Below are 19041 nucleotides of genomic sequence, written 5' to 3'. Positions count from 1 at the left end.
TGTATTTGTTAGTGACAGAGACATGCTTGTTGAATTCATATGTTGTCAGTTCTGTGGCCTTCACCAAGTGAGACCTATCTAATCGCACTTAATATAGCTGGGTACATTTATTTAAAGTGATTGTGTAGTCATTACTCAAATTGATAGTGTCACAGTGGGTCCAAATTTGAGTGGTGTCAGCTGTAAAAAAAAAAATATATATATATATATATATATGCCCCCACTAAGCCACGCCTCCAATATATACTGTGTGCCTTGTCTTTTTCGAGTGAATTGTAGTTACCACCAGGAGCGCAACTTTTACTGAAATTGCATTTTTGTCCCCCCCTGTTTTATCATTGCAAAGTGATACGAAACGACGCCACGGTGTGCTTTAGGACCATGCGGACGCCTCCAAGCGGTCGGGTAGGCTGTTTGGAGTGTTTATCCGACTGGATAAAAGGAATATATATATATACATATAAGTTAAGTCCCTCCACTTCTAAAACCACAGTTGCGCCCCTGGTTTCCACCCATGACTGTATTTGTTAGTGACAGAGACATGGTTGTCAAATTTGTTTAGTTTCAGCCATGTGGCCTTCACCGAGTGAGTTCCTAGATGGATGTTATCATTATAATTAAATTCTTTATGACAATAAATTACATATCTCATAAGGCCTTATTTTTATGCCTAGCTTTACCCTAATAGAGTGGCCTGAAACCAATAGTTTACATGCCACATCAGGACTGTGAGTTGGGTTGCAGAATTCTGTTCATTTTCCCCAAATTCCCAGACTTTCAAAACATCCTGGTTGAAGGATTTCTGGGAATCTTCCAACTGGGATTTCTAGGACGCTTGGGAAATTTATAAAAATGTTTCAACCCTACCTGCAAGTCACGTTATGCTGATTTGCAAAGTGATGTGTAATTCCTATTGGAATTAGTGACGTTACATTTGATACCGGAGCTCCGAGGCATGCGTCGAAATCGCTACGCAGTTTACTTTGACGCAATGTGCCGATGCTTGTATCACTTTATCAGAAGCGTGTGATCAATGATGTCCGAAGCTTAATTTAGTCAAACAACCACCTATTTGGCTTTGTATTGGTTTCAGTAAAAGACAAAAAAGGCTACACTGCGCATGTGCTGCGGCATATGCGATGTCATCTATAATCATTTGGACCAGTAAGTGCCACAAAATAAATAACGTAGTTTTCTAAACTAATCTAATATGTTGGATTTAATGCACCCGTTACTGTGATGGTTGTTCCAGTTTAGATGATTGAGATAGTCTCAATATTTAATCTTCCTTACTCAGTCAGTCATTTTTTTATGCAGGTTGTGTGGTGATTAACAATGCTACTTGTTGGACATCCTAATTCTGGTTGTATTTCAATAGGACTTACACATCACTTTGCCAGACAATATAATGTGGTTTGCTGGCCTGATGTGGCTTTTAAATCAGGAGATTCCTAACACCGCTGTGTTAGGTTAGAACTAGGTCCTCAAAGAAAGGCCTTATGACGTGTGTAATGTATTGTCATAAATAATACAATTATGAAGACTAATAAGGCTGGTGAAATTGTTCATTGAGGGTTCTAGGAAGAACCCTCCAAAGATAAAAGGGTTCTCGGTACCACACCTTCATAGACGGTTCTATGAAGAACCTTTAGATGATCAAATGTTTCTTGGTAGAACCCCTCATAGAGGGTTTTAGGCAGAACCCTTCATAGTGGGTTCTAGGTAAAACCATATACAGGGGATTCTCTAAGAACCCTAGATAGAGTGGTCTAGAATGCACCCTCTGTAAAGGGTTCTACCCAGCACCATAAAAGGTTCCCCTATGAGGACAAACCGAAGAACCCTGTATGGTTATACTTAGCACCGTTTTTTCTAAGAGTGTAGCTGTCTGGCTTTCATGTCCTTTTCTTTTGAATACTCCTTTCATGTCAAAAGCTTATTTTTTTAACATAATTGTCAGACAGTCAAAGATAGGCTTTGTTCTAATTAATATGCACAGATCTGATTTTTGTGATGTATCTTACCATGTCAAAAACTGGGGAGTCACAATGAGCAACAAAGAGGGGAGCTGGAGAATGTAATTAAGGGAATACTAGGGAATGCCGGGATATTATCAAATCAAATCAAATGTTATTTGTCACATGCGCCAAATACAACAGGTCATTTGACTTAAGGCACTTGGAAATGAACGGTATATATGCGGTTGTAAAAAAAAATCTAATGCAATATATCGTTTTCCAAATATAACTAAAAGGGTGTTTGTTTGTGGATAGCGATTTACATTTGTGGAAAGTGATTTACATTTATGGATTGGTGATTTACATTTATCGAAAGTGATTTATATTTGTGGATTGGTGATTTACATTTGGCATGATATTGATCCCATAGTTTGATTCGCTGTGGATGGGAGCGCGAGCGCACCAGAGCACCGATTTATCGTGTCCCTCTCCTCCTCCGGTTGCAAATCATGACACAATGTCTGGAGGTATAAAAGCAGGACCACTCCTTTCACGGCGCACTGTAAGTCTGGTGACGATCACTCAACTCCGTAGCCGGACAAGGGTGTGTGCTGCCTGGTGTGAATGCGAGGATGGCGACGCTTGTGGAGTCCGCAGATATTGAGACTTTAAGCAGCTCTAGCAACGTTATGGCATCCCCGATGTCCGCGAGTCTCTCGCACCGTTTTGTTGACAGCAAATTTTACCTGCTTGTGGTTATTGGGGAAATGGTCACGGAGGAGCACTTGAAGTGTGCCATTGCCGATATAGAAAAAGGTAAGAAGATTGAGGAATGCGATATCCTATTACGATGTTGAGGATGTGGTGTAGGCTAGCCTATGATGGTAGCGGCAGCAACAACACTATGTGCTGAATGCTTTGTCATAGGCTACAACTAGACTCTATCTTATTTGGAATATTGTGAGAAGAACTAGCCTAGGCCTACATCATGCGCCAAGTCTGGATCCATGTTTTTGTAACTTAGGCTACTTTACGCATAACACTATCTAATTTTGGATACATCCACTTCCATAGGCATTAATGGCAATGAAGCTCTCGGGCAACCAGAAAAACGTGAACATGATTGTGTTGTTGTTAGTGATGTGATATTGCATGCTGCGCGCACGGCCCATCCCAGTGTGGTGTCTGCAAATCTGTGGTTAGCGCAAATCAAACAGATGGCATCGGTCCACACCTCAACACCCTTTCCCCCTCACCTTCCCCCATACACCATTTCTATAGGACAGAATCTATTATGTTATGGAAAGGTAAAGCCTACCTTTCCATAACACAATATCTTCTGCAGTGTTACTTTAAATCAGTCACACACGTGGAAAAGCTGTCGGGATTCGGGAATGATTCAGCATTCTTATTGTGCGTCAATAAGACATGTTTTTGCTTTTCTTGGGGATGTGATGCGGATCAGGGCCAGGATATAGACCACCTGCGTCAATACATTTTTTCATGTTTTGGTTTAGTGCATCCGTTGTTTAGTTGTCGGAAATGTATTCATAGGCCTACTGTTATAGAGGGGCCCGAGCCTATATTGTGCCCTTTACCCACACCTAAACCATTAAAAAATGTATATATTTTTGGTGGTATATAGCATTGCTACACTTTGCATTCGCACTTACTGAGACAGTTTTTGTTCCACTGTGTCACATTTTGCCTACAGAACAACAAAGGAGGGTGTAGGCTAGTCTACTTATTGGCAGGTGCGCGCACTCCAATAGTTCCATATTTTGAACATGATGTTGCTTTATGTACATGCGTGATAACACTCCTATTGCTGCTGCATCTTAAATCATCCACCGTGCCCGCCCCAACAAGACCCATTCCATTCCTCATCCTTGCTTTCTCATTCCTGTATCATGGTCTCTCTCATCCGACACCGGCATGTAGGCGTGGCCCACTCCGCACTGCGGTCCCTACGGAAAGTCGTAGGGAGCACTATTCAAACATAAACGCGTTTGGGAATGACGGTGCTTGTGTCGTCTGTCAGCATTGGTTGGGTCCTGGGTGGTCATACAGGTTGGCATGACAAGAAGAAACTGTCGGAAGAAAAAAATGTGTGGGCGGATTACAGCGTCATGTTTCGTAAACTTGTGGAACATTGAAAAACCTGCTGAGGCCTACTGCACAAGAGTGACCAATGAAAATTAATGCTATGGTTTTCTCCTGTATTTTATTGTTTACAGTATAAACACACTGTTAACAGAATTGCATGGATTATAAAAACAACATATGATGGAATTCGACACGTTCATATTTTAGGCCATATTCACAAAATGGTTGGTTATGCTTAGTAGATAGGGCCTATATTTTAAGAGTTATTTATTCATTAATTATGATGGCAAATCTGTTCATATACCTTTGCCAAGAATGCATGCTTTACATTAATTCCCTAAGGGATTTTAAAGGGAAAACTAGACATTTGTTTTGAAACCTATTATAATATTTATTTATTTATTATTATGTGTTTGGTTGCGTAGCCTATTATGTGAAAAGGAACTTCATCGGAAAAAAACTTACTTAGGTTGTTGCATGTGTTGTTGAATGTCTGGTTTGAATGGGTCATGTCAGATATCAATCAGGAATTGGACACAGCTGCATCATGCTGTGCACACAGTTCCAGTAATACTTCGTCATCTTCTAGGAGGGCATTTTCTCTCCTGATGAATCAATCAGCACAGGCCCAGGCTTCACCCTTTGGTTTTCTACTGTTTGTGTCTTCATCACCTCCATGATGTTATCCCAGGCCCTGACCGTGTCCAGACTGCTTGTCAATGCGTTGCACCTTATTTTGTCCTATAGGCCTACTAGTTCTTATCTGCACTTTGGGGTCAATGTTGTCACTGCCTAGAGGTGTGTTGGGTCATTGTCCTGGTGAAAAACAAATGATAGTCCCACTAAACACAAACCAGATGGGATGGCGTATCACTGCAGAATGCTGTGGTAGCCATGCTGGTTAAGTGTGCCTTGAATTCTAAATAAATCACAGACAGTGTCACTAGCAAAGCACCATAACACCTCCTCCTCAATGCTTCACAGTGGGAACCACACATGCGGAGATCATCCATTCACCTACTCTGCGTCTCACAAAGACACAGCGGTTGGAACCAAAAAGTCTTAAATTTGGACTCGTCAGACCAAAGGATAGATTTCCACTGGTCTAATGTCCATTACTCGTGTTTCTTGGTCCAAGCAAGTCTCTTATTCTCATTGGTGTCCTTTAGTAGTGTTTTTTTGTTGCAGGAATTCAGCAATGAAGGCCTGATTCACACAGTCTCCTCGGAACAGTTGATGTTGAGATGTATCTGTTAGTTGAACTCTATGAAGTATTTACAGTTGAAGTCGGAAGTTTACATACACTTAGGTTGGAGTTATTAAAACTAGTTTTTCAACCACTCCACAAATGTCTTGTTAACGAACTATAGTTTTGGCAAATTTGCTAGGACATCTACTTTGTGCATGACACAAGTAATTTTTCCAACAATTGTTTACAGACAGATTATTTTACTTATAATTCGCTGTATCACAATTCCAGTGGGTCAGAAGTTTACATACACTAAGTTGACTGTGCCTTTAAACAGCTTGGAAAATTCCAGAAAATGATGTCATGGCTTTAGAAGCTTCTGATAGGCTAATATACATAATTTGAGTCAATTGGAGGTGTACCTGTGGATGTATTTCAAGGCCTACCTTCAAATTCAGTGCCTCTTTGCTTGACATCATGGGAAATCAAAAGAAATCAGCCCAAAAATTGTAGACCTCCACAAGTCTGGCTCATCCTTGGGAGCAATTTCCAAATGCCTGAAGGTACCACGTTCATCTGTACAAACAATAGTACGCAAGTATAAACACCATGGGGACACGCAGCCGTCATACTACTCAGGAAGGAGACGCGTTCTGTCACCTAGAGATGAACGTACTTTGGTGCGAAAAGTGCAAATCAATCCCAGAACAACAGCAAAGGACCTTGTGAAGATGCTGGAGGAAATGGGTAGAAAAGTATCTATATCCACAGTAAAACGAGTCCTATATCGACATAACATGAAAGGCCGCCCAGCTAGGAAGAAGCCACTGCTCCAAAACCGCCATTAAAAAAACAGACTACGGTTTGCAACTGCACATGGGGACAACGATTGTATTTTTTGGAGAAATGTCCTCTGGTCTGATGAAACAAAAATATAACTGTTTGGCCATATTGACCATCATTATGTTTGGAGGAAAAAGGGGGAGGCTTGCAAGCCGAAGAACACCATCCCAACCGTGAAGCACGGGAGTGGCAGCATCATGTTGTGGGGGTGCTTTGCTGCAGGAGGGACTGGTGCACTTCATAAAATACATGGCATCATGTGGAGGGAAAATGACGTGGATATATTGAAGCAACATCTCAAGACGTCAGTCATCAAATTAAAGCTTGGTCGCAAATGGGTCTTACAAATGGACAATGACCCCAAGCATTCTTCCAAAGTTGTGACAAAATGGCTTAAGGACAACAAAGTCAAGGTATTGGAGTGGCCATCACAAAGCCCTGACCTCAATCCTATAGAAAATTTGTAGGCAGAACTGAAAAAGCATGTGCGAGCAAGGAGGCCTACAAACCTGACTCGGTTACTCCAGCTCTGTCATGAGGAATGGGCCAAAATTCACCCAACTTATTGTGGGAAGCTTGTGGAAGGCTACCCAAAACGTTTGACCCAAGTTAAACAATTTAAAGGCAATGCTACCAAATACTAATTGAGTGTATGTAAACTTCTGACTCACTGGGAATGTGATGAAAGAAATAATATCTGAAATAAATCATTCTCTCTACTATTATTCTTACATTCCACATTCTTAAAATAAAGTGGTGATCATAACTGACAGGGAGTTTTTACTAGGATAAAATGTCAGGAATTGTGATAAACTGAGTTTAAATGTATTTGGCTAAGGAGTATGTAAACTTCCGACTTCAACTGTATTTGTGCTGCAATCTGAGGTGTAGTTAACTCTAATGCACTTATCCTCTGCAACAGAGGTAACTCTGGGTCTTCCTTTCCTGTGACGGTCTTCATGAGAGACAGTTTCATCATCACGCTTGATGGTTTTTGCGATTGCATTTGAAGAAACTTTCAAAGTTCTTGAAATGTTCCGGATTGACTGACCGTCATGTCTTAAAGGAATGAGTGACTGTCGTTTCACTTTGCTTATTTGAGCAGTTCTTGACATAATATGGACTTGGTCTTTTACCAAATAGGGCTATCTTCTGTATACCACCCCTACCTTGTCACAACACAACTGATTGGCTCAAATGTATTATTAAGAAGGAAAGTAATTCCACATATGAACTTTTAACCAGGCACACCTGTTAATTGAAATGCATTCCATGTGACTACCTCATGAAGCTGGTTGAGAGAATGCCAAGCGTGTGCAAAGCTGTCATTAAGGCAAAGGGTGGCTACTTTGAAGAATATCAAGTATAAAATATATTTTGATTTGTTCAACACACTACACAATGTGTTATTTCATAGTTTTGCTGTCTTCACTATTACTCTACAATGTAGAAAATAGTAAAAAATAAAGAAAAACCAATGAGTAAGTGTGTCCAAACTATATATATATATATAAGCAGCAGTGCCAAGGAGAGCTGATTAACAACAACATACCCCTGGTTATCATGACTCAGCCTTGGCCAGCAGCACCACCCACAGCACCTGGCAAACTGAAGTTAAAACACTTTATAGATATTTCCATTTATAGATTTCCTCTCTCATGCCAAATGGTATATTTTAATTCCAGGACAGGCCCAATGAACTGGAAGAGTGAGACCAATGTTTAATAGATGCTGGTGACAACTTTGGGACTTATAAATTGAACAATTCTGGACCTGTTGCCAACCCAGCTAACACAGTTGGTTCCTTGGAAGTTGTGGGAATGTACATTTTTGGTTTCCTATTGGTTCTGGGAATGAAGCCATAAGTTTCCTGACCGGTAAAACTTAATGTTTTTTCAACGTTCTGAGAACAGAAGGGAATATTTAGCCTGTTCTGGGAATGTTAATTTTACGTTGCAAATAAACAGGGTAATTATGTTTTTTTATTTTTAATAAATTTGCAAACAGAAGAAAAAAAAACGTTTTTTGCTTTGTCATTATGGGGTATTGTGTGTAGATTGCTGGAAAAACAAATCTATTTTAGAATAAGGCTGCAACATAACAAAATGTGGAAAAAGTAATGGGTTCTGAATACTTTCCGAAGGCACTGTATATCCTGCCTCAAACATCATTATGCCTATACCAATATACAGCTACACCTGCATCAAAAGATGTTCAAATCCCAAATAATCACAGCTGCAGACCAAAGCAAGGGAGGTTCTGAGAACGTTTTACTTTCCTGTGGGGTTTTATTTTCCTTCTGAGAACAGAAATGAGAAGTTATTTGAAGGTAATTCAATAATGTTCTGAGAACATGTTTCAATGAGTCTTTCAATAACCCTGCTAGCTTAGGTTAACTGTTTTGAACTCCAGGCACAGATAGGACACATGGAAATTCATATCCTTAGGCACTAATCATGCAAACACATTTCTTTTTTTATTGTAGCACGGCGTCAGTGAGATTCAAATCTATGATCTCCTGTTCTCTATCAATGGAATTAGTCCACTGATGGAGCTAGCATGACATGTTGTTTTAACTCATACATAGCTGTTCATTTTAGTCTATTCAAACAGACCCTATCTCAAAGGAAACAAGTGCTCATTAAGATCACGATGGGCCAATTAGTGCGCACAGCCAACACACCTCTGCACACGTAACAAGATAGAGGATAGACAGAGTTCTGTTGATGCTGAGAACTGAATGTAAATGTTTTCAAATAACATTTTTAGAATGTTCTTTGAACATTACTAATGTTTTCTTGTGTTTTTTGTGGAACGTTATCTTAATGTTCTAAGAACATGACTTTAAATAAAACCACGAGGAAACCTGCAGAAAAGGTTATGCTAAAGTACTGAAATTCCCACAGAAGGACATTGTTTCTTAACATTCTCTGAACATTCTGAGAACATGACTTTAAATAGAACCATGAGGAAACCTGTAGGAAACGTTATGCTGAAGTACTGAAATTCCCACTTAAGAAACATATGGTTCTCAGAACATCATGTGCTAGCTGGGTATCCTGCAGCATTCCCAGAACGTTACGGGAAGGTTGTATGCAAATTAACCATAGGACAACCACGCTCTCACCAAGCTCTAAGAAACATATGGTTCTCACAATGTTATGTGCTAGCTGGGAAGGCCCTTGATGCAACATGTATGGGGAATATTCATAGTGTGCCAGCTTCTGCCTGACTTGCCTAGTGATAGAAGAAGTGGGTTTTTGCACTGATGTTTTTCTGTTCCTCAATCTTTTTGTTTTGTTTTCTGTGCAGGGATTCGCTCATGGGACACCAACCTCATCGACTGTAACCTAGACCAGGAACTCAAGCTCTTTGTCTCCAGACATTCAGCCCGTTTCTCTGCAGATGTACGAGGTAAGGTCAAGCACAAAACAAACGTGAAGATGTGACAATGCACTATTGGCAACTTTACAGTCTATGCGTGTTTAATGTTGAATATTCACCCTATACTTCACTTCTTTACATTTTCAGAGGATACCTCTCGCTCTCTCTCTCTCTCTTGGTCTCTCTCTCCTTCTAACTCTGTCTCTGTACCTTCGTTAGGTTCTAGGTGCAGTAACCCCCAGCAGTGTTTAGTGTGTGATCTCTGTGCTGTCTGTGATTGTATTATGTATCCCTGGATCTGTAGTGTCAGCAGTGAGCTTGGCTGTCTCCCTATAGTGTGGGCAATAAAGGAGTGGTCCTGATGGACTAATAGCTAGCAGGACATGTGGCATGGCAGTGGACAGGGTGACCTTGACCGGGAACAGACGTGCAGCCGACCTTTTGGCTTCACAAGGTGTCCCATTTTATAGGCCTTATTCCATACGGATAATCTACCTAATATCCATGTTATTACATTGGAATATACAGCTTTTATTACTATGGAATATTGTCTCTGTATTGTAAAGTATAACCCATACAGGTCATGATCAGCTAGGCTGCCCATTGGGCTGATGGTTCCAGCCAGAAGAGAATAGATGGCAGGTGTCGTGGTTTGTGTTAATTACAAGCACACACCTACCAGGTGTAAGTTTGATCTGCACCTAGACAGTATACATAGATTCATATTTTTACTGTCCTTGGAAGAGAACATTTCCCACATCTCCACGAGTACAAAGGTTATTTTAAGCTTAGGGGTTAGGTTTAGGGTTACAATTAGTGTTACAATTATGGTTAGGGTGAGGGGTTAGGTTTAGGAGTTAGGGTTATGGGTCACAGGTTAAGGTTAGGGAAAATAGGGTTTTGAATGGAAATCAATTTTAAGTCACCATGAGGATAGAAAACACAAGTGTGTTTGTTTGTGTGTGGTGTTTGCCTTTATGATCTCACCTCTCTGACCTTGGGTTGTGTCATTGTCAACTGACAGCTGGTGAATCAGCAGCAGTTTGTATATTTACATACCTAGAGGTTTGCATATTCAATTTGTTTTGATTGTTCTTGTCAATGATTGTGTGATGTTGGGATATCCTTGGCGGATGCAGTGGAATACACTGAGGCATGCTACATTCAAATAATATGAAATCCTCGCAAACAAACCGAAATAGATGCCAAATATAGATGAAAACCAAAGCCATTTATTACCATGGTGGTCGTAACTGGATTCTAGCTGTGAGGATTCTAGCTGTCTGTCTAGCCAAAATACACTTTGACACTTCTAATGTCGACCGCTAAACAGTGACACAGCAGGGGTCAGTAGCCATTTTACGTTCACCTCACTGAGCATAACAGCCTTTAAGTGAGGTGCACTGTCCTCCTCTTTATTCCTCCTGTTATCCCTCTCGCTCCTCCAGATAGCGTCTCCCTCGCTTTCTCTCCTCCGGCCTCGCCCTCTCTTCCTCTGTGTGTGTGTGTTGTTGCCTAGCAACGCGGCCCGGGTGCAGATGCACAGGAGACCCGTGGGTAATTAGCTCGATGAACCCCCCCAGTGGCCTGGGTCTGGGACTCACAATGAAGGGAGGGATAGAAGGAGGGAGTCGGGGGAATGAGCGATAGATGAACTCCTCAGTAGCCTGGGTCTCACAATAAAAGGAGGGATGAGAGGGATGCACTGTAAAAATAATAATAATAAGAAAAAATAAACATGTTGATTCAACGTACAATACAATTGTGAGTTGGCTCAACATTTGGGCATATAGCTGACCCAACATACGTGTTCAAGTTAAATTGTATGTTCACTCAACTTTGAATTTTAGGTTGAGTGAACATACAATTCAACTTGAGAATGTATTCTACCTTATTTGCATATTTCCCAGAGTGCCTTTCCAGTGAATTGTAGTTACCACCCATGACTGTATTTGTTAGCGACAGAGACAGCATTGTTGTATTCGATGCATTTTTGTACTTTAGCCATCACCAAGCAAGTGCCTAAGTAAAACCTGGGCAAAGGTTGACCTGGGGGCTATATGTGGACTGCAACTTGATTCAATATGGCCTGTGGAATCATGCTCATATCACATAAAGTATTTGGTTTACTAAAGTTTTGAGGAATGTATTTGTTACTCAAATTAAAAGCCCATTGAATATTTGCCTTTCTGTAATGATTAAACTCCCACGGCTTGTGGGACATTTATTTTGAAGGAACGTATAAATAACTGCACGTGGACAGACAGTGACTGACAGGCTAACACACGTCACAGTTACAAACAGTAGCTAGCTATAAATTGCGCAAAAATTAGTTTTTAAAAGAAAAGGAAACATTAAACATAGGGTGTTCCTGCAAGAGTGGACATCGAAATATTTCCTTATTGAGGTATCAGGGAAAGCTGTGTGCTAAGAGTGCAAAGAGAACATTGCTGTCTTGAAAGACTACAATTTGTCCCGACACTTCCAGATGAGGCATGCAGAGAAATATAGGAATATGTCTTCTGAGCAGATGGCAAGTGCTTTCTCAGTTGCAAAAGCAGCAAGGACTTTTCACAAAACTGCATTCATCAAACAACGGAATTGCGAGTGCTAGCTACAGTTGAAGTCGGAAGTTTAGGTAGGTCATTAAAACTCGTTTTTCACCCACTCCACACATTTCTTGTTAACCTCTCTGGGATATATGAGACGCTAGCGTCCCGCATGGCCAACATCCAGTGAAAATGCAGAGCGCCAAATTCAAATAAATTACTATTAAAATTAAACTTTCATGAAATCCCACATTCAATACACCAAATTAAAGCTACACTTGTTGTGAATCCAGCCAATGTGTCAGATTTCAAAAAGGCTTTACGACGAAAGCACACTAAACGATTATGTTAGGTCAGTACATAGTCACAGAAAAGCACAGCCATTTTTCCAGCCAAAGAGAGGAGTCACAAAAAGCAGAAATATAAATAAAATGAATCACTAACCTTTGATGATCTTCATCAGATGACACTCATAGGACTTCATGTTACACGATACATGTATGTTTTGTTCGATAAAGTTCATATTTATATCCAAAAATCTCAGTTTACACTGGTGCGTTAGGTTCAGTAATGTTTTGCTTCCAAAACATCCTGTGATTTTGCAGAGAGCCACATCAATTTACAGAAATACTCATCATAAATGTTGATCAAAATACAAGTGTTATGCATGGAACTTTAGATAAACTTCTCCTTAATGCAACCGCTGTGTCAGATTTCGAAAAAGATTTACCGAAAAAGCACACCACGCAATAATCTGAGTGCAGCGCTCAGAGCCCAAACAAGCCAAACAGATATCCGCCATGTTGTGGAGTCAGAAATAGCATTATAAATATTCACTTACCTTTGATGATCTTCATCAGAATGCACTCCCAGGAATCCCAGTTCCACAATAAATGTTTGATTTGTTCCATAAAGTCCATCATTTATGTCTAAATACCTCCTTTTTGTTTGCGCGTTTACTACACAATCAAACTGACGACGCGCGGGCAGGTCCAGGCGAAAAGTCATATTACAGTTCGTAGAAACATGTCAAACTAAGTATAGAATCAATCTTTAGGATGTTTTTAACATAAATCTTCAATAATGTTCCAACCGGAGAATTCCTTTGTCTGTAGAAATGCAATGGAAGGCAAGCTACCTCTCACGTGAATGCGTGTGACCAGCTCGTGGCACTCTGCCAGACCACTGACTCATTCCCCTCTCATTCCCCCCTCCTTCACAGTAGAAGCATCAAACAAGGTTCTAAAGACTGTTGACAGCTAGTGGAAGCCTTAGGAAGTGCAATATGACCCCATTACCACTGTATATTGGATAGGCAAAGAGTTGAAAACCTACAAACCTCAGATTTCCCACTTCCTGGTTGGATTTTTTCTCAGGTTTTTGCCTGCCAGTTCTGTTATACTCACAGACATCATTCAAACAGTTTTAGAAACTTCAGAGTGTTTTCTATCCAAATCTACTAATTATATGCATATTCTAGCTTTTAGGACTGAGTAGCAGGCAGTTTACTCTGGGCACCTTTTTATCCAAGCTACTCAATACTGCCCCCCTGTCCCAAAGAAGTTAACAAACTATAGTTTTGGCAAGTAGGTTAGGACATCTACTTTGTGCATGACACAAGTAATTTTTCCAACAATTGTTTACAGACAGATTATTTCCCTTATAATTCACTGTATCACAATTCCAGTGGGTCAGAAGTTTACATACACTAAGTTGACTGTGCCTTTAAACAGCTTGGAAAATTCAAGAAAATTATGTCATGGCTTTAGATGCTTCTGACAGGCTAATTGACATCATTTGAGTCAATTGGAGGTGTACCTGTTGATGTATTTCAAGGCCTACCTTCAAAGTCAGTGCCTCTTTGCTTGACAACATGGGAAAATCAAAATAAATCAGCCAAGACCTCAGAAAGAAAACTGTAGCCCCCCAAAAGTCTGGTTCATCCTTGGGAGCAATTTCCAAACGCCTAAAGGTACCACATTCATCCGTACAAACAATAGTACGCAAGTATAAACACCACCCAGCCGTCATACCGCTCAGGAAGGAGACGCATTCTGTCTCCTAGAGATTAATGTACTTTGGTGCGAAAAGTGCAAATTAATCCCAGAACAACAGCAAAGGACCTTGTGAAGATGCTGGAGGAAACATGTACAAAAGTATCTATATCCACAGTAAAATGAGTCCTATATCGACATAACCTGAAAGGCCACTCAGGAATGAAGAAGCCACTGCTCCAAAACCGTCATAAAAAAGCCACTACGGTTTGCAACTGCACATGGGGACAAGATTGTACTTTTTGGAGAAATGTCCTCTGGTCTGACGAAACAAAAATAGAACAGTTTGGCCATAATGACCATCGTTATGTTATTAAGAGGAAAAAGGGGGAGGCTTGCAAGCCGAAGAACACCATCCCAACCGTGATGCACGGGGGTGGCAGCATCATGTTGTGGGGTTACTTTGCTGCAGGAGGGGCTGGTGCACTTCACAAAAAAATGTCATCATGAGGTAGGAAAATTATGTGGATATATTTAAGCAACATCTCAAGACATCCGTCAGGAAGTTAAAGCTTGGTCGCAAATGGGTCTTCCAAATGAACAATGACCCCAAGCATACTTCCAAAGTTGTGGCAAAATGGCTTAAGGACAACAAAGTCAAGGTATTGGAGTGGCCAACACAAAGCCCTGAACTCAATCCCATAGAAAATGTGTGGGCAGAACTGAAAAAGCATTTGCGAGCAACAAGGCCTACAAACCTGACTCAGTTACACCAGCACTGTCAGGAGGAATGGGCCAAAATTCACCCAACTTATTGTGGGAAGCTTGTGGAAGGCTACCCAAAACGTTTGACCCAAGTTAAACAATTTAAAGCAATGCTACCAAATAATAATTGAGTGTATGTAAACGTCTGACCCACTGGGAATGTGATGAAAGAAATAAAAGCTGAAATAAATCATTCTCTCCGCTATTATTCTGACATTTCACATTCTTAAAATAAAGTGGTGATCCTAACTGACCTAAGACAGGGAATATTTACTAGGATTAAATGTCAGGAATTGTGAACAACTGAGTTTAAATGTATTTGGCTAAGGTGTATTTAAACTTCCGACTTCAACTGTATGTACTGTCCCACAAAATTGCAAGACATAGCAAGCCATTTGCTGAGGGCGAATTCATTAAATAATGTTTAATTGACTCTGCAGCAATGCTTTGCCCCGACAAGAGAGCTGTTTGAAAATGTTTCCCTGTTAAGACGAACAGTGAAACGGCATGTTGAGGACATTGCAGAGAATATGGAACAGCAGTTGAAAGACAAGGTAAATGATTTGTATTCTTACGAGGCATAACCCCAGACTTTGAAACTACAGAGGAGCTTGCTTCAGTGCAGTCAATGAGGAGCACAACCACAGGGAAATGTTTGTTGGAGGAGGTTAGTAACTGTGTGGCAATGCTGGGACGGAGTTGTGAAAAGTTATCTTGTGTGACCACTGATGGGTGCCCAAACTTGGCAGGAAAAAACATTGGCCTTTTGAAAAGGATACAAGATCAAGTAGCTGAGCTGAACCCAGATCAGAAAATGATTTTCATGCATTGCATTATTCATCAGGAGGTGCTCTGTAAATGTGTTCTGAAAATGAGCCATGTTGTGGATACAGTCACTAAAGTGGTAAACTTCATAAGAGCAAAATCTTTAAACCACAGGCAGTTTGTCTCACTGTTAGAAGAGACAGAGTCGGGTCATGCAGATCTCCCCTACCACACAAACGTGAGATGGCTGAGTTCGTGGAAGGTGCTTGTTGGACCTGAAGTCGGAGATTGCTGAGTTTTTGCAAATGAAAGGAAAATATGTGGATTTCCCTCAACTGCAAGATAAATAATGGTTGGCTGTTTCTGCCTTCACCATGGAAATCATGTCCCTCATGAATAAACTGAATTCCAAACTACAAGGGAAGGGCCTTTTTGCACAGCCTTGTCAAAGCCTTCAAGGAAAATTACTCCTCCTGACCCACCAAGTAGAAGCCAACAATCTCCCCCACCTTCCGACTCTACTAGTCTGTTCCCTATCAGATGACCAACTGGAGAAGTATACATCGCTGCTGCCTGCTTTGAACAGTGAGTTTTTCTCGTCGTTTTGAGGATTTCAAAGTGTTGGAAAATTACATGCTGTTGGTTTCCTCTCCTTTCACCTTCAATGTGGATAACGCTCCCACTGACCTGCAACTTGAGCTTATCGATCTTCAGTCTGATGCAGTGATTGGAGAACTATTCAAAACAATGTCACTGACGAGGTTCTATGCATCTCTCGATGAACAAAACTTTCCAAAGATTAGGAGTCATGCTCAGAAGATGTTTGTACTGTTTGGGTCAACCTATGTATGTGAACATACATTTTCAGTGATGAAATATAACAAGTCAAGGCACAGATCATCTCTTACTGACTCTCACCAATCCTGCGCATAGCCACGTCAGAAACTATACCTGACTTCACTGCTCTAGTCAATGCCACCAGAGACTTCACTCCTCACACTGATTGAGTAGTTTAAATGTAATGTTGAGCACTCTCTCTCTTTCTTGTGTTGTTGTGCATACTCGTTAACAAGGGTTCTGTCCGTGGTGCTGAATGCACAGTGTACTTTTCCCTCCGTGTAGTTCATTGCATGTTTAATAATGAAAATACCTACCAAAAGGAGAACATGGATGTGGTTTATTTCTGTGCATGTTAAAAAAGTATAAAAAGTAGCATATCTGGAGGTGATTTACAGTAGATATATCTGTCAACACAGTCACACACATGATGTATAATCCTGTAATATGATTCTGGCCTGCAATGGCAAAAATGTATTCTAATGTGGCCAACAATTGCCCAGGTTTACAATTGCCCAGGCCTGGCCTAAGTGAACATGGTATCTTTAAAAATAAACACTTTATGACATGACATTTATCATAAGGCTTTTCTTTGAGAGTTACACCCTAACACAGTGGGTTGAAACTCTTGGTTTACAACTCGCATTATGCTTGCTTGCAAAGTGATGTGTATTTCCTATTGGAATTCCGCCACAGAGTGGATATCCAACCTTTTTAATCACCCGCAACCTGCATTCAGAATGACTGCCAAGGTAGAGAATATTGCTTATTGAGACTACCTTAATCATATAAACTGAAAAAGCCATCTCAGTAACAGGTGCAATAAGTCCATCTACAAACAGATTATAATTTGTTTTTGTTATTTATGTTTGTGTAGCATACGATTAATCAACCAATCAAAGTACATGCAAAAATACAGATATTGAAACAAGCAATTCTGAAAATCAACCTGCAAGATAGCATGCTGGGAAATATGAAAATAGTGGAAAAGGTTGAGTTGTTTTAAGCAAACATGAATTTGTAATTTCACTCAACAAGCTTGTTTAAATTCAGCTGATTTTGAGGGGAGTTTGTTGACACTAACACATTATCTCAAATTCTTGTCCTTCTGAAGTCCACTCAACTCGCAAAATTACGCTGATTAAGCAGTTGGTTAAGTTGGCTTTTTTACAATGTGGAGGGAGAGTAGTAACAATATAATAGAGAACAATAAGCTGTGTAAAGTCTTATAACATAGTAAGGATGATTTATGAGAAGCTTCTCATCTAGTATTCCCCACAATCAAAAATTTATTAGATATGATATAAATAAATAATATGCTCCTAGGAGATAATTGACTAGAAATGTCATTACCATTTTGCATAGTGTATAAATGATGGCGTTATTCATGTTGAGAAATGTACTATGCTGGTGTGCTTTTAAACTGTCTTCATTGTGCTGTAAATTGGCCTGGTTTTAACACCGCTTCCCCAATAAGCACAATTATTAACAAACATAATTAAGCAAGTGCATCTGTTCTCATGTTGATCCTCAATTAAAAGCTTTGAAAACATCAAAAGCCTACCATACTAACAGCGTTATCACACACGGTTAATAAAAACAATTTAATCCTGGGCAATGCCATGATAACAGAGTGACACTGAGACTCATATTTTTCCCTTTACAAACCAATGATTGCAGAGTTAAACAAACTATACAAGTCTATGCACAATGACTACTTTTAACAATTTCTACAGAACATTTTACAAAAATACATTTACTTGAAGAACAGTAGAGATGCAAAGTTTAGTAACAGAACGACAGTTTGTGCACAATACCGAAAGGACACTTCTCACCAAAACCACTAGTTATTGCTGAAAGGTTTAGGTTCCACAGAATAAATAAGGAATAGGGAGAATCAGTGACGATGGTTGCTGCTGCATTAAATAAACTATCAGCGCACTGTGAGTTGAATGATGTTCTAAATGACACCATTAGAAACAGACTAGTATCTGGGCTACGGAGTGAAGCTATACAAAAGAGACTATTGACTGAAAGTAATCTGACCTTGGCAAAGGCCATTGAAGTCAGTGTGTCCATGGAACTAGCTGCTAAAGAGGCTCAGCAGTTGAGTTCATCACTAAAAGTGCACAGAGTTGCAACTGAAATCAGAGACAGGGAAATCAAGGCACATTATTATTATTTCTATATATATATTTAATTTGACCTTTATTTACCTAGGCAAGTCAGTTAAGAACAAATTCTTATTTATAATGACAGTCTACACCGGCCAAAGCCAGACGACGCTGGGCACTGCCCTACGGGACTCCCAGTCACGGCCGGTTGTGATACAGCCTGGATTCGAACCAGTGTGTCTATAGTGATGCCTCTAATGCTGAGATGCAGTGTCTTAGACCGCTGCGCCACTCGGGAACCCCTGTGGTAACGTGGGACATCAGGCGTGTACATGCTGCTGTAAGGACATGGATTTCTGAGCCTGTGATAAAAAGGGCCACATCAAACGAGCCTGCAGAAACAAAAAGAGCTCAGAGAAAATGTCAAAGACTGAAAACAAGAACGCGACATTCCAGGAGCAGATCATGCATTCTGGTGGAGAGAAGCGGATTGCTTTCGCATCGAGGACATTGAACGAAGCAGAAACTAGCGCACAG

At 40.4% G+C, this 19041-nt stretch overlaps 1 protein-coding gene across 1 annotated transcript in view; it reads left to right on the top strand.

Moving 5' to 3' along the window:
• Positions 1-2386: 2386 nt before the first annotated feature.
• The window catches only part of LOC139552073 (microtubule-associated protein 1B-like), a 52119-nt gene continuing 35464 nt past the window's right edge, over positions 2387-19041 (top strand). The window contains exons 1-2 of the mRNA XM_071363470.1: positions 2387-2774; positions 9409-9510. Of these exons, the coding sequence (XP_071219571.1) occupies positions 2591-2774; positions 9409-9510 (286 nt within the window). The 5' untranslated portion in view covers positions 2387-2590. The remainder of the gene's footprint in view (positions 2775-9408; positions 9511-19041) is intronic.

The sequence above is a fragment of the Salvelinus alpinus genome, chromosome 24 (genome assembly GCF_045679555.1).
Source record: "Salvelinus alpinus chromosome 24, SLU_Salpinus.1, whole genome shotgun sequence".
NCBI lineage: Eukaryota > Metazoa > Chordata > Actinopteri > Salmoniformes > Salmonidae > Salvelinus > Salvelinus alpinus.
Note: the sequence above shows the minus strand (reverse complement) of the source record. Positions and strands in the feature narration are given on the sequence as shown.